This window comes from Peromyscus maniculatus, chromosome 13 (assembly GCF_049852395.1).
Source record: "Peromyscus maniculatus bairdii isolate BWxNUB_F1_BW_parent chromosome 13, HU_Pman_BW_mat_3.1, whole genome shotgun sequence".
Classification (NCBI taxonomy): Eukaryota; Metazoa; Chordata; class Mammalia; order Rodentia; family Cricetidae; genus Peromyscus; species Peromyscus maniculatus.
Genome location: NC_134864.1, coordinates 21714371 through 21727835, shown reverse-complemented (window position 1 = coordinate 21727835; position 13465 = coordinate 21714371). Strand labels below are relative to the sequence as shown.

The 13465-nt window shown below is 36.4% G+C and overlaps 1 protein-coding gene and 1 pseudogene across 4 annotated transcripts in view; both read left to right on the top strand.

The window, feature by feature from the left end:
* The window catches only part of Pja2 (praja ring finger ubiquitin ligase 2), a 47725-nt gene that overhangs the window by 21749 nt on the left and 12511 nt on the right, over nucleotides 1-13465 (top strand). For 2 of the 4 annotated variants that reach the window (XM_076549755.1, XM_076549754.1), the window contains exon 5: nucleotides 9512-9697. The exons of the other annotated variants lie outside the window; for them this stretch is intronic. In XM_076549755.1, the coding sequence (XP_076405870.1) occupies nucleotides 9512-9697 (186 nt within the window). The remainder of the gene's footprint in view (nucleotides 1-9511; nucleotides 9698-13465) is intronic. 4 annotated transcript variants of the gene reach the window in all.
* Nucleotides 5316-6396, top strand: LOC143268278 (chitinase-like protein 3 pseudogene; annotated as a pseudogene).

Here is a 13465-nt window from a genome sequence, read left to right as displayed (position 1 = left end):
TTTTAATTCACAGTATTTCAGTGAATTACATGCAAAATATAAATTAGTTGTGTTTTTTTAAATTCGTGTTAAGAGGTCTATTTAAAGAGTGATTAAGGTCACTTGATTGGCAATACTGCATTACCTTTGTTAATAGTTAATGTCACCCATTTCTTTATTGGGTCCTTGTTCTCTCTTCCTATCACTAAGCTACTTATTGCTTATTTAAAAATTAATTTCTGAGTATGGTGCTATAGACCTGTTATCCCATCATTCATGAGGTTGAGATGCAAAGATCATGAATTCAAGGCTAGCCTGGCCTACATATGGAGACCATATTCAAGCAAAAGGTCTCATTATCAGTTCTGTATGGTAGCTTCTATTTTTTCCTCTGTTTATAGATCAAGAAACAGAGGTATAGAGAATTAACTAATTGGTATGTCATAAAGTATGTAAGTATTTATTACAGCTAGAATTTGATGCCTTGAACTCCAAGAGGCTATATTCTCTATGTTGTACTGTTATTGTCAAGACTTTCTAATTCCTTTTCAAACATAGATTACTTCTCCCGTCCCAAACTGTAAAATAGCAAAGGGAGGGGGGAGTTTTTGTATAGCTGCTCCATTTTTATTGCAGAGTCCAGATTTTTATAAATCTTTTTAAGCTAGTTGCAGCCCCAGCAGTACTCAGTTACACACATATTTCATAAACTATTAAAACATTATTTTAACTAGAAAGTTGTATAAAGAGAATTTACTCATTTGGACTTACTGTTTCTTGCTTTGTTTAAACAAGAGAAAAGTCATTTTTTTATGTGACTTTCAGAGTTCAATACATAATTGTTTAAAAAAAAAGATCAGATACTGAAGGAGGCAAGAAAACGTGGAGAATAGCGGGTGGTGGTGGCGCACGCCTTTAATCCCAGCTCTTGGGAGGCAGAGGCAGGCAGATCTTTGTGAGTTCGAGGCCAGCCTGGGCAACAGAGCGAGATCCAGGAAAGGCGCAAAGCTACACAGAGAAACCCTGTTTGAAGAATAAAAAGGAAGAAGGAAGAAAGGAAGGAAGGAAGGAGGGAGGGAGGGAGGGAGGGAGGGAGGGAGGGAGGGAGGGAGGGAGGGAGGGAGGGAGGGAGGGAGGGAGGAAGGAAGGAAGGAAGGAAGGAAGGAAGGAAGGAAGGAAGGAAGGAAGGAAGGAAGGGAAAACAAAACTAGGAGAAAAGGAATAATGGAGAAAACAACTTAGATTTAAAATTGCCATATCACTGAAAAATATGTGTTGAAATTGATCAAGAAAATGGAAAACGTACCAACCAACTCAGTGTCAACTTCTAACTTGGAACTAATCCAGAGGTAATTCCTTGTGCTTTATGTAGACCTTCATTAAGCCTTCCTAAATTCTTTCTGCTATGCTGTATTTGACAGTGATATTATATAGAAGTGCAGGTTTAATTATCATGGCTATATATTTAATAGCAGAAACATTAAATATTTGATCAGATGATATTGTTATAAATATAAATAGCTATTACATAGATTGGCATGTGCTACAGAAATACATAGGATAAGTTCCTCGTCTCTAAGAGTTAGGAATTGCTAGAAGACATACAGCATACAGAGCTGTAATAACTAAATCCATACTGCTTTGACTAAGCTGTAGATCAACAGATTTCCTAGGAGAGTAGAAGATAATCAAGATTCATATTGATTTGTAAGACCTACTGTTGTTAGGTCAACCTACTGTTGAGAGTAAAGTTAAGGTATTTCTCAATTTATATGTATCAGTTGGAATCCATTGTCTTTTATTCAAAATTTACAAAGTTTCAAAATCATACATTAGCCACAAAACTCGATTTGAAATTAACTTTGGTAGATACTCTGGATCAAAACTAAAATGAGATACTTTTTCAAGCAATCATATTTTGCTCTAGAAATATTGATGTGTTTAATAACTGTTTGCTGGTCTGGATTCTATTGAGTGATGTTAGCCATTGCTTATGAGCTTGGGAGAAAAAAATTAAATTCTAAAAAATTCAGCTCCAAGATTTTTGGATTTGATCTACTTGTAGATCACTATTAAAAAGAAATAAATTTGCCATTGTAAGATTGTTATTGTTTTTCCCTAGTTACACATTTCTTGAAGAAAAGTATTTAACTTGTCTGTGTCTTTACTATTGTGGACCCACTAAAGCAAAACGAAATAAAGGCCCTTAAGTTTGACTTGCTTTTTCTTTTTCTTTTTTTCTTTTTTCTTTTTTTTTTCTTTTTCTTTTTTTTTTTTTTTTTTTTTTGGTTTTTCAAGACAGGGTTTCTTTGTGTAGCTTTGGAGCCTGTCCTGGAACTCACTCTGTAGCCCAGGCTGGCCTCGAACTCACAAAGATGCACCTGCCTCTGCCTCCCGAGTGTTGGAGTTGCTTTTTAAATGAAACTGTTAAAATCTTTTTTAAAAAACATCCCTAAAACAAAATATAGTTGTTTTCATGGGCCCTGCTTTTTAAGAGTTGGTTGTTTTTCCCCCTAGTTGTAGAAAGTGTATTTGTCTAGGGGAATTTTAACTGGTTATAGCATGTTTTCTTAGTGTATTTAGAAGTGATGTTAGTATTATGAACAATGGTAAATTTTTGTAAATACAATGGACAGCAGGAGAAACATTTAGTGTTAATAAAACCTTTCCTTTCAACTCTGTTGTAGTGTATCGACTGGTAGGACTTGCAGTTGGATGTGCCAGAGTGATGGAGTTAAAACTCCCTGAAATGCTAGAATAGGTTTATGTTGTTCAGTTAAGAATCACAGAAGGTGAGCATGGAGGCACACATCTGTAATCCCAGTATTTGGGAAGTAGAGGTAGGAGATTAGGAGTTCATGATTTTCCTGACTATGTAGTAAGTTCAAGGCCAGTCTGGCCTGCATGAGATCCTGTCTTTAAAAAAAAAAAAAAAAATGCAGAATAAATTCTGAGAGATAGCGAGTTTACTTTAGACTTCAATTGTATTTTGTAAGATTTAAAATGAATTATATGATTGAATTAATTCAATCTATTTCCTGCTCTTATTATCTGACTCTACTAAGTATTTGTTACCAGATGTCTTTTAATCTTGTACCAGCCTAATCCAAAATGGAGTAGCCACGGACTGTAGTTTAATTTGACCCCTACTCATCTGCATGTTCACTCTCTGTAAAGCTCTAACAGTAGTTCACTAGAGGAAAGGGGAAGCAGGGACCACTTTTCTAAAGTGTCTGAGATGGAAAGTATACAGAACTTTATTTTAGAGTTAACTCTCTCCTTTGTAAAACTTACCAGTGACATACTTGAAGATATTTTTATTGTGTTTGTATTACAAAGGTAACACAGAACATTTATCAAGAATACAACTAAAATGCATTTGGACACTATTAGATACTTGAATTTGTCTACTTTAAAATAATAAGTGGCGGGGGCTGGAGAGATGGCTCAGAGGTTAAGAGCACCGACTGCTCTTCCAGAGGTCCTGAGTTCAATTCCCAGCAACCACATGGTGACTCACAACCATCTGTAATGAGATCTGGCGCCCTCCTCTGTATACACAATAAATAAATAAATCTTTAAAAAAAATAATAATAATAGATGGCTCACCGGGTAAGAACATTTGTTGCTCTTGCAGAGAACCCAGGCTTAGTTCCCAGCAACCACATAATGGCTCACAACCTTCTGTAACTCCCAATTCCTGGGGATCTGACTCCCTCTTCTGACCTCTGTAGGTACCAGGCATGCATGCATACACCAGGTAAAAGCTAAATACACGTAAAATAAATAACTCTAAAAACTTTTAGTAATAATTATACATTTCTTTATAAGTAGAAAAGGATTTGATTAATGTGTGGTCACTATCTTCCTTGAAAAAGTCTTAAGTGATGGCTTAATCATATCAGAACACTGCAGTCTATAGGATAAACATTTGTGCCGGGCGGTGGTGGCGCACGCCTTTAATCCCAGCACTCGGGAGGCAGAGGCACGTGGATTTCTGTGAGTTCAAGGCCAGCCTGGTCTCCAAAGCGAGTTCCAGGAAAGGCACAAAGCTACACAGAGAAACCCTGTCTCGAGAAAAAAAAAAAACAACAACACAAAACCATTTGTGCTAGTAGCATTGTTCTGAGCTGTTTTACAGAATATAGGTGCTACATTATTGAATTAGAACTGCAAAGGAAATTGTAGCAGGCAACATAGAATTACCAGACCTGGGATCAGACCAAAAGACTAAGGTTAACACTTCCTCTTTTGAAATATACCCTGAAAACTGTAGTAACTGAGGACCAGTGAGGGGAAGGAGAGAGAACTAGCTTGCTTTCAGTAATACTGGCACATTTTAACCTTGGGCCTAACTGTTTTGAAGAGAGACATGCCCATCTACTGACTATTTCTTATAGTACTTGAGGCTTCTTTGAGAGATTTTCCTGTCACTAGGACTTAATCTTGCTTAAAAGGTTAAAGCAAAACAAAAAAACACCTTAACATTAGGGAAAATTTCCAAGACAAATTTGAGTCAGGCCTGGAGTCCCAGCTACACAGGAGGCCAAAGCTGGGATTACTAAATTTCTTTTGAAAACAAGACAGAAAAAGTCTGTAAAAATGCTTAAGCATGTGATAGAAGGACTTTGTTTTGGCTGCTTGTGGATGTTTTAATGTTTTCTTAGCTGTGGTACCTGCATGTCAGAGAAGCTCTTTCTGTTTGATACTCAGACAAATTATAAAGAACAGGAAAGAGGCAATCTCAGCCTTATAGCAATGAACTTGTGTATTCTGGTCATTTCTCTGTAAGGCTGCTGGTCACCATGGGAACAGGGAGCATTATTATGTATTTAGATAACACCTGTAACAGAGTCTGGTACCTTTTAATATATCAAACTAAACTCAAAAGCTAATCTGCATTTATCTCCCACCAATGTCAATAAACACAGGTTTTCTGGTTTGCACTGTGTGGTTATAGGGATTAACCCTAAGGCCTGCCTCACACATGCAAAGCAAGCCTCTCCAGCTGGGCTGTGGCTCCTCCCAGATCCACCTCTACCTCCTGCCTTACCTTCAGTTCTACTGCCTCTATAGTTTTTTCTCATTATAAACATTTATTTTAACAGTTCAATCAAGTAAAATATTTTAATTGTAAATCTCAGCTGAAAGTAAGATCAAGTACCATCCAAGAGCAACATCTCATTCCCTGATTCCTCAAAGAAGTGCTGTGTGTGTGTGTGTGTGTGTGTGTGTGTGTGTGTGTGTGTGTGTGTGTGTGTGTGTAAATGGTATTCAGGGTAGACCCACATCCATATGATGGTATCCTTTGTCTGGACCTCAGCTCTGAAGACAGTTTTTAAAGGATCGCTATAGAGTGGATGTTTTTGAGTTTGTGAAAAAAACAAAGGAAAAGGTTATTAATTTGAAATATATAGAACTACTTAGATTTAAAATTGGAAAATGAGAGTCCGCCAGCACCCGATTGGACTAAGAGTAACATGGAGCTGAAAACTCACCTGGCCATTGGAGGCAAGAAGTTTGCATCTAGTGGGTTCAGTATCATGGTGTCGACTTCTCAGAACTGTCAGACTTTCATTACGTCAGTCATCAAATTCCTGTCAGCCAACACAATTTTGACTGTCTGAACCTGGACTGGCAGTACCCTGGGTCTGGTGGACGCCAGTCTAAGGACAAGTATCTCTTTACTCTCCTGGTGAAGGAAATGCATGAAGCTTTTGAGAATGAACCCTTAGATGAACACAAGACCAAGCTGTTAATCACTTCCACAGGCGCTGGTATCATCTCCATCATTGAGTCTGGCTGTAACATCCCTGACCTGTCACAGTCCCTTGATTACATTCAGGTCATGACATACGATCTCCATAGCTACAAGGATGGCTATACAGGAGAAAATAGTCCCCTCTACAAAGGTCCAAATGACCAGGGCATTAGTGGCTGCCTCAATGTGGACTGTATCATGACTTGCAGGAAGAACCATGGGGCTGATCCTAAGAAGTTCATTGTTGGATTCTCCTCCACATGTAGACAAACCTTCACCTCGAGTGACCCCTCTGAGCCTGGAATTCATGCCCATACCATTAGTGCTGGACAACCAGGGAAGTACATAGACAAAACAGGACTATGACTCTACTATGAGATTTGCAGCTTCCTGATTTACGGAGCCACTGAGCTGGAATGTCCCTCAGGAAGTACCCTATGCTTTTAGGACCACAGAATGGGTTTGGGCTATGATAATGTCTAGTGCTTCAAGATGAAGTTGTAAGGCATCTTATCGTGAGGAGCTTTAGCCTGTAATTGGTCCTCAAATCGTGAGAATAAATGCAAGATCAGCAGCTCTGGGGCAGTGGGTTCTCTGTCAGCCTCCTGTAGAAAACATCAAAAGTAGCTTCTGCTCCTGCCTGAATTGAATCACACACCAGCACAACTGTATGTAATGCATACCAACATCTGTGATGCAACCAGGCATGGTCTTCACCTTTTACCTTTGTCCAAGCTCTGAACATACTTCCATGCTTCTTTTAAAGCCTCCTATTTTCCTGCCTAGCTTTTAAAAATAAAATTCATGTTCAAATCTAAAATAAAATAAAATTGGAAAAATAATATCTTATTTTCTGTGTCTTGAAGAAACGGGTGACCTAGTTTAGGTGATGGTCTAGGGTATAGTTTGATATAGTAAAGCTGATCTTTAGTGAAAAAAAGACTAAAGTTGGGTTTTCCAGGAAGCTGATGTCATCAAGACAAATGAGGTGGTGTAGAGTAGCTTTTCTTTGGCACAGACAAGGGAGAAATAGTGGTGAGCTAGTAAGCAACCCACTGAAATATCTAAAAGGACATACCATGCTTTACAAGAAGTTAATGGTTGCCTTTTAGAACTATTTACCACTTTCCAAAAATTGTACTACATACTTTATTTCCAGATTTTCATCTAAACATCATTGTAGGCTTGAAACTTGAATATTAATATGTCACTTTATAGATGAGGAAGTTAAACAGAGAAATTATTCTGGATTCTAAGTCATATCAGTCTGATTTCAAAGCTTGTTCATAGAAATTGAGTTTCATCAATACTATTGTGTCTTCCATAAAGAAATTGGCTATGGAGAGTTGGAATTTTTAGTAGAAGAAAGTTACAGTGTCCTCTGACTTTCTTAGGCTCTATAGTTACAAATTAGTAATAAATACTATATTGACATAATTAATAAAATTCACATTGAAATAGTACTAGAAATTGTTCGTGTATTTTTATCATTCATCACAAAAATGCATACACTTTTGGAACTTCCTTATAAATACCTACTGCTGATCTTTTTCAAATCAGATACTACTAATAAAATTTTATATTTGAAGCTGTATGATTGAATAGTCTTTAGTACCTATTAAGAGCCTGTAAACATTTAGCTCTTCTGTCTTTCAGTTATTAGGAAACTGCTTTTATATTCATATAACTAGGAAAATATCGTAGATCAATTAAATTTTGTAACATTTGTTTTAGTAAAACAAGACAAATATAATTCATGAATTGGCCACCTCTCAGAACTAGAGGAGGATGAAAAAATTACTCGAGCAATGCAATTAGACAGAATTTGGAAGATGGATGTAAAGCATAGGAAACAACTTAATTGACTACATCTTAGTTCATCAGTCTTCATCAGTTACAGCTTAATTCATTGACTAGAAGGCCATCTACAGCCAGCCAGAGCTGGGTGGGACTAAGCTATAGGTTGTTTTACTTTGTTAAGCTCAAATCCATTGTGAATGCTTAAGAATAGTAAATTCAGTGTTGAAGAAGTAGCTGCAGGACAATGATTTGGACTGAGTAAGCCAGATGCCAAGTCCATGAATAGTTGCCCCCCTTAAAAGGTAATATTACCTAGAAGTATCTTGAAAGAAATGAAGTCTGGTCTAGTCCTGAAGGCTGAGAGGCACCAAGTGGCTATGAAAACATTTTGATGAAAATAGAAACACCTTGTGTAAGGGAAGAGGCACTAGTTATAAGAAGGAAATAGGATTGTGTGGTTGTAAATTCCAAGTGTTATTTAAAGAAGTTTGAATGCTTTTTCTGTAAGCTAGCATTTGCAAATTAAATACATCAAGTGGCACCCAGGTTAAGATTTGTGATTTTAATCAGTACTTATTTGAATGAGAGTTTAAAAACTAGCTGGCACCTCACACCTGGGATTTAATAGATACAGCTTACTCTCTAACTAAATGTATTTGATTAAAAATATGTTAAGGAAATGGTTTTGCTGACAGTTATTTGTGTCTTTCTATAGGCATTTGTGTCTTTCTATAGACATAAGTAGACATTAATATAGTGATATATATATATATATATATATTAATTTTCTTGTCTCTCACATGAGCTCAATAGCCATTAGATGCTGCTACTGTATTCACCTGATATGTGAGAAATCAAAGACACACAGCAATTTTCACAACTGCTAAGAGGTGGATTTAAATCCAGGAAAGCTAACTTATGTGGTCATCTTTTGTACTTTGGGAAACACTGCAAATACTGAACAGTAGAAAAACTGTGAGGGTGCTAAATGTTCAACTTAAACTTGTGAAATACTGCTTTAGGGAGAGAAGACAAAGCTTTGAGCAGTTCGTGGAATTCTACTTTGAATGTAGCAGTTAATGTATAAGTTGAAATGATGCTAGTGTTCAGAATGTATTTTTTAAGTGAGTTGAGGAGGTCGGCTTAAATTTGGGAAGATCAGTCATTAGGTTCTACAGTTCCAGGCTGGTAGAAAGTCACTGGATGGTGGTCGCTGCTGCTGTCATTGTATTGTGGGATTTTTTTTGTTTTTTCTTTGATAGTAGGAGAAGTGAAGAAAAAGGTATTAGGATGTAAGAGCCATATACAAAGAGAATGGAAAATAAAGGTTTTGAACATAGAAAATTGGGAAAGAGTTCAGCTAGCTTCCAAGATAAAAGCATGGTGAGACGCCATTTAATAGGTAGATAGTAAGGTAAGAGACTCACCTGGTAGATGGACTCTTACAGTAAAAATATAATTTGAGAGGTTAGTAAGAATGTTCAATGGCTAGTTAGTATTCTAAATGCTTAGTAAGCTGCTCATCGGTGGCTAGGGATATACTTTCAGAAGTTTCTCCTTGATGGAAGGCTACTGTGAGTATTAATAATATAGGCCCAGAGCACATTTTTTTAAAAAAGCATCAGTATATAATTAGAAAATTGTTTCATTTAGATCCGGTGAGTAATACATACATTATTCATTCTAGATACTATTTTTTGATTCCCAAATTACATTTAAATTTTTATGTAGAAATATGTCTAAACTCTTACATATGCCATTATCATTTGAAAGAGTTACGTTCTGTTGAGTCTATTTGTTTCTGTTGTTGTTGTTGTTTTGTTTTTTGTTTTGATGTTTTTAAAATGAATGAGCAACTGACTAAGCCTGGACATGAGTAGTCCTGCCTCCCATCCATAATGTGTGGTAACTGTCCACATACTAAGAATAACGTAGTGTGTGATAGCAGTTTGTTTCTGTTCCGGTTTGCAGTTCAGAGTGCAGTGATGGGGAATGGTCTGCTTCTCTGCCTCACCGATTTTCTGGCACAGAAAAAGACCAGTCCTCAAGTGACGAGAGCTGGGAGACTCTGCCAGGAAAAGATGAGAATGAACCTGAGCTACAGAGTGATAGTAGTGGCCCTGAAGAGGAGAACCAAGAACTGTCTCTTCAGGAGGGGTATGTGTAACAGGGAGATTCATTTTTTAATTGTGTATTATGCAAGAATGGCATGCATCACATTCAAATGTTGCTGTACATTAATTACATTTATAAGCCCATGTTGAACAAATAAATTGCCTTTACATGGTGCTTTGGTATTTAGTAGGGGACAATTTTAAATACTAGCAATTTCAGTATTTTTCTGAAGATATAATGTGTGTTTTCATGTTTCTTTATAAAGGAAATTTGAGCATTTAAAACAGTGGTTTTCAGCCTTCCTAATGCTGCAGCCCTCTAATATAGTTCCTTGTGATATGATGACCCCCAACCATTATTTTCGTTGCTACTTCGTAACTGTATTTTTGCTGCTGTTATGAGCCATAACCTAAATATTTTTAGAGATGGGGAATCACAGCCTGCAGGTTGAGAACTGCTGATTTAAAAGGTCATTTTGGCTAAGCTAGGAATAATTGAATTAATGTTGCCCATTGCCATGCACTGAAGAGACTTGGGAGAACAATCTGCCTCGAGGTAAATCAGCATGGTAAATTACACTTAGCATGTCATTTAAGTGATTCACTCACAGAATGGAGGCAGTTAGTTGCAAATGAAGTTTTAATATATTTTTATCTAGCTTGTTTGGATAGTATTTCCAGAACATCAAGGTCTATAGTAAACATGTCTGACTATACCTTGAATGGAAATAGCCTTAACCTAGGAGTTCTCAAACTTAACTGGTGAAAAGCCAAATAAATATTGTTGGTTTTGTGTGCCAGTCAGTGTTGCACTTCTCATGTGTTCTGTTGTATCATACAAGCAGCATAGGTAATATGTAAAGGAATTGGTATAGCTGTGTTTCCAAAACAAAACAAAAGGAATGGCAGGCTAGAAAGAACCTGTGGCTCTCAGCTCCCCAATCCTTGTTCTAGTAGTTCATCAGTAAAAAAGCTTGAAATCTTTTCCCCTACCCCTCATGTATATGTCTCTGTGTGTGTCTGTGTCTGTTCTTTTAGAAGCTGTTGTGAATGTAACTTTCTCCTTGATTTACTTCTCAGCAAGTTCATTTATTGCTATATAGAAACTACTGATTTTTTATGTTTTTTTTTTTTTCCTATTCTTCTACTTTGTTTAGTATTTACTGAATCTTTGAGCTTTCTGGGAGAATCTTTTGGGTCTTTTAAGAATAGAAACATACTGTCTGCAAACAGAAGCAATTTGGTTTCCTTCCTATTTGTATTCCTTTCATTTGTTTCTCTGCCTTACTGATCTAGGTAAGACTTAAAAAGCACTGTATTGAATAAGAGTAGAGTCAACACTCTCATCTTGTTCCTAAATTTAGAGGAAAACATTTTTTAATCTCATTAAGGAATAACAACTTTTTAATTTATTTTATGGGATTCTACCAAGAACACTGAATTTTAAGTCTTTTCAGTGGGAAGATTAAAACAAAATCATTTTGACCTGTTAAACATAGGAATTTTTGTTTAGCTAGACTTCTTGATATTTATCTATCCTTATATTTTAAAAATAAACCAAACGTGATCATGTAATCATGGTTTAATGATGAATTGTTTGCTATTATTTTGCATAAGATGTAACTGTTGAGATCTTTAAGTAAGCATGGTTTTTAGATTTAGATTTCAGTATCAGTTTGATACTTATTTTCTTTTAAAAAATAATGTTTTTCTTTTTTTCTGTACTCTGCCTCTGTTAAAATAGATTATTTATCTGGTAAATGTTGTTAGCATTGGGTGATGAAACACCATCTAACCATTTAATTATAAGGCAGTGTTTTGATTATTTAAATTTTTATAATGACAAATTGTTTCAATTTTTAGCTTCTAATAGGATAAGTTCATAAGTTATATTTTTAGGCTAATATTGACATTTGTACATTTTGAACTGTGTAAATTTCTAACTTGGTATTATATAAAAGCATTTAGGTAGGAAGGGTACATAATAAGAAAAATAAAAGCATTAATTCCAGACTGTTTACTGCAGAGAGAGTAAGACAGTAAGTAATGAGACAAATGGTAGCTAACAGAAAACTATATCACTAATTAGAGTGGTCAGGAGGATGCCCCAGAAATTGACACCCTCCCCACCCCGGAGACAGAGTTGCTCTGTGTAGCCCTGGCTGTCCTAGAACTAGACCAGGCTGGCCTTGAACTCACAGAGATCCACCTGCCTCTGCCTCCTAAGTGCTGAGATTAAAGCTGTGCTCACCACCACCACTGCAGCCAGCAGAGCAGCAGTGAGCTTTTTAAATGGAGAATTAACTGATCTCATAGGCCATTTAAAGAGATTATTTTGTGCTGATTAATTGGAAATGGACTGGAGTTTTTAAAAGGAGAATGAATTGTTCTGATTAGTGGATACTTGTGAGTTTTAGAAAACAAGCTTTATGGCTAAGTATATAACTCTGTGAGAGAGTACTTACTAGCATCCATAAAATCCTGGGTTTGATTATCAGCTCAGGCCCTCTCCCTCCAAAAAAAAAAAACCAGTCAAAGTTTGAGACTATTTTGAAGTTTCAAATAATAAAATAGATTGTTGGATGAGGAAAAATGAGCAACAGTTATGACTTAGGTTTTCACTTTGGTCACTAAGTAGATGGACAGACAGCTCTAGGAGAGCTAGGAAATAGGAACTTACTTGCAAGGGTTAATTGTCCATTAGGCACTATAGATGACAGGTAACTAGATATAGTTTGAAGTTTAAGAGGATGTTCTTCCTTGAAGTTGAATACCAAGACACGTAAGAATAAATAAAGTACATTTCGGGATATTAGCTGTTTTCATCAACAACATTCTTTAATGTAATGTCATGTACCTGGTAATTTTGCGTTGCTCCAAGTGTGGCAGGGATAGAGCTCAACATTGGACACCATTAATTTTTAAATGGCTGGGAGAGGTCTATAGTATTAGTTCGCATTGTGTTGCATGTGTATAGTAACATTCTAAGGATAATTGCTACAATGAAGAAAATAAAACCATATGTATTAGGGACTGGAAATATAGCCCAATGGCAGAATGCTTCCTGGTATGCACAAGATACTAGGTTTTGTCCCCAGAACCAGGGAGAAAGGAATTGAAGCATAAAAAAGAACATTAAAATCCACACAAAAAGAAAAATACAGAAAAGGAGAAAAAAAAAGAGTAAAAAGATAGGCTACAGAAATAGTTCTTGCAATTACTAGTTGCAAATATATATATATATATATATAAATTGATTGATCTTTGTTTTGATAAGGTAACGCTTATCAGAATTTTAAAAGCTGAAAAGAGACACATTTAAAGTATAAATCTAGCCAGGCAGTGGTGGCGCATGCCTTTAATCCCAGCACTTGGGAGGCAGAGGCAGGCCCAAAGACTTTGGTTTCCCGGAAGCTGCCCGGCGGGTCATGGGAATAACGCCACCGCATCGGAACTACGACGGTATGAACTCTATGAGTTCGAGGCCAGCCTGGGCTACAGAGTGAGTTCCAGGAAAGGCGCAAAGCTACACAGAGAAACCCTTTCTCGAAAAACCAAAAATAAATCATTTAATTAATTAATTGATTGATTGATTGATTGATTGATTGATTAAAGTATAAATATATAGAAAGATTAAAAGAGAAATACAATATTTCAGGCAAACACTAACCAGAATATAACTATAACAGTTACATTAACATTTACAAAACAAACTTAAAGATTGAAAAAAATGTAATTAGAGGCTGGAGAGATGGCTCAGTAGTTATAATCACTTGTTGAACAATCTGAGTATCGGAGTTCAGATCCCTGC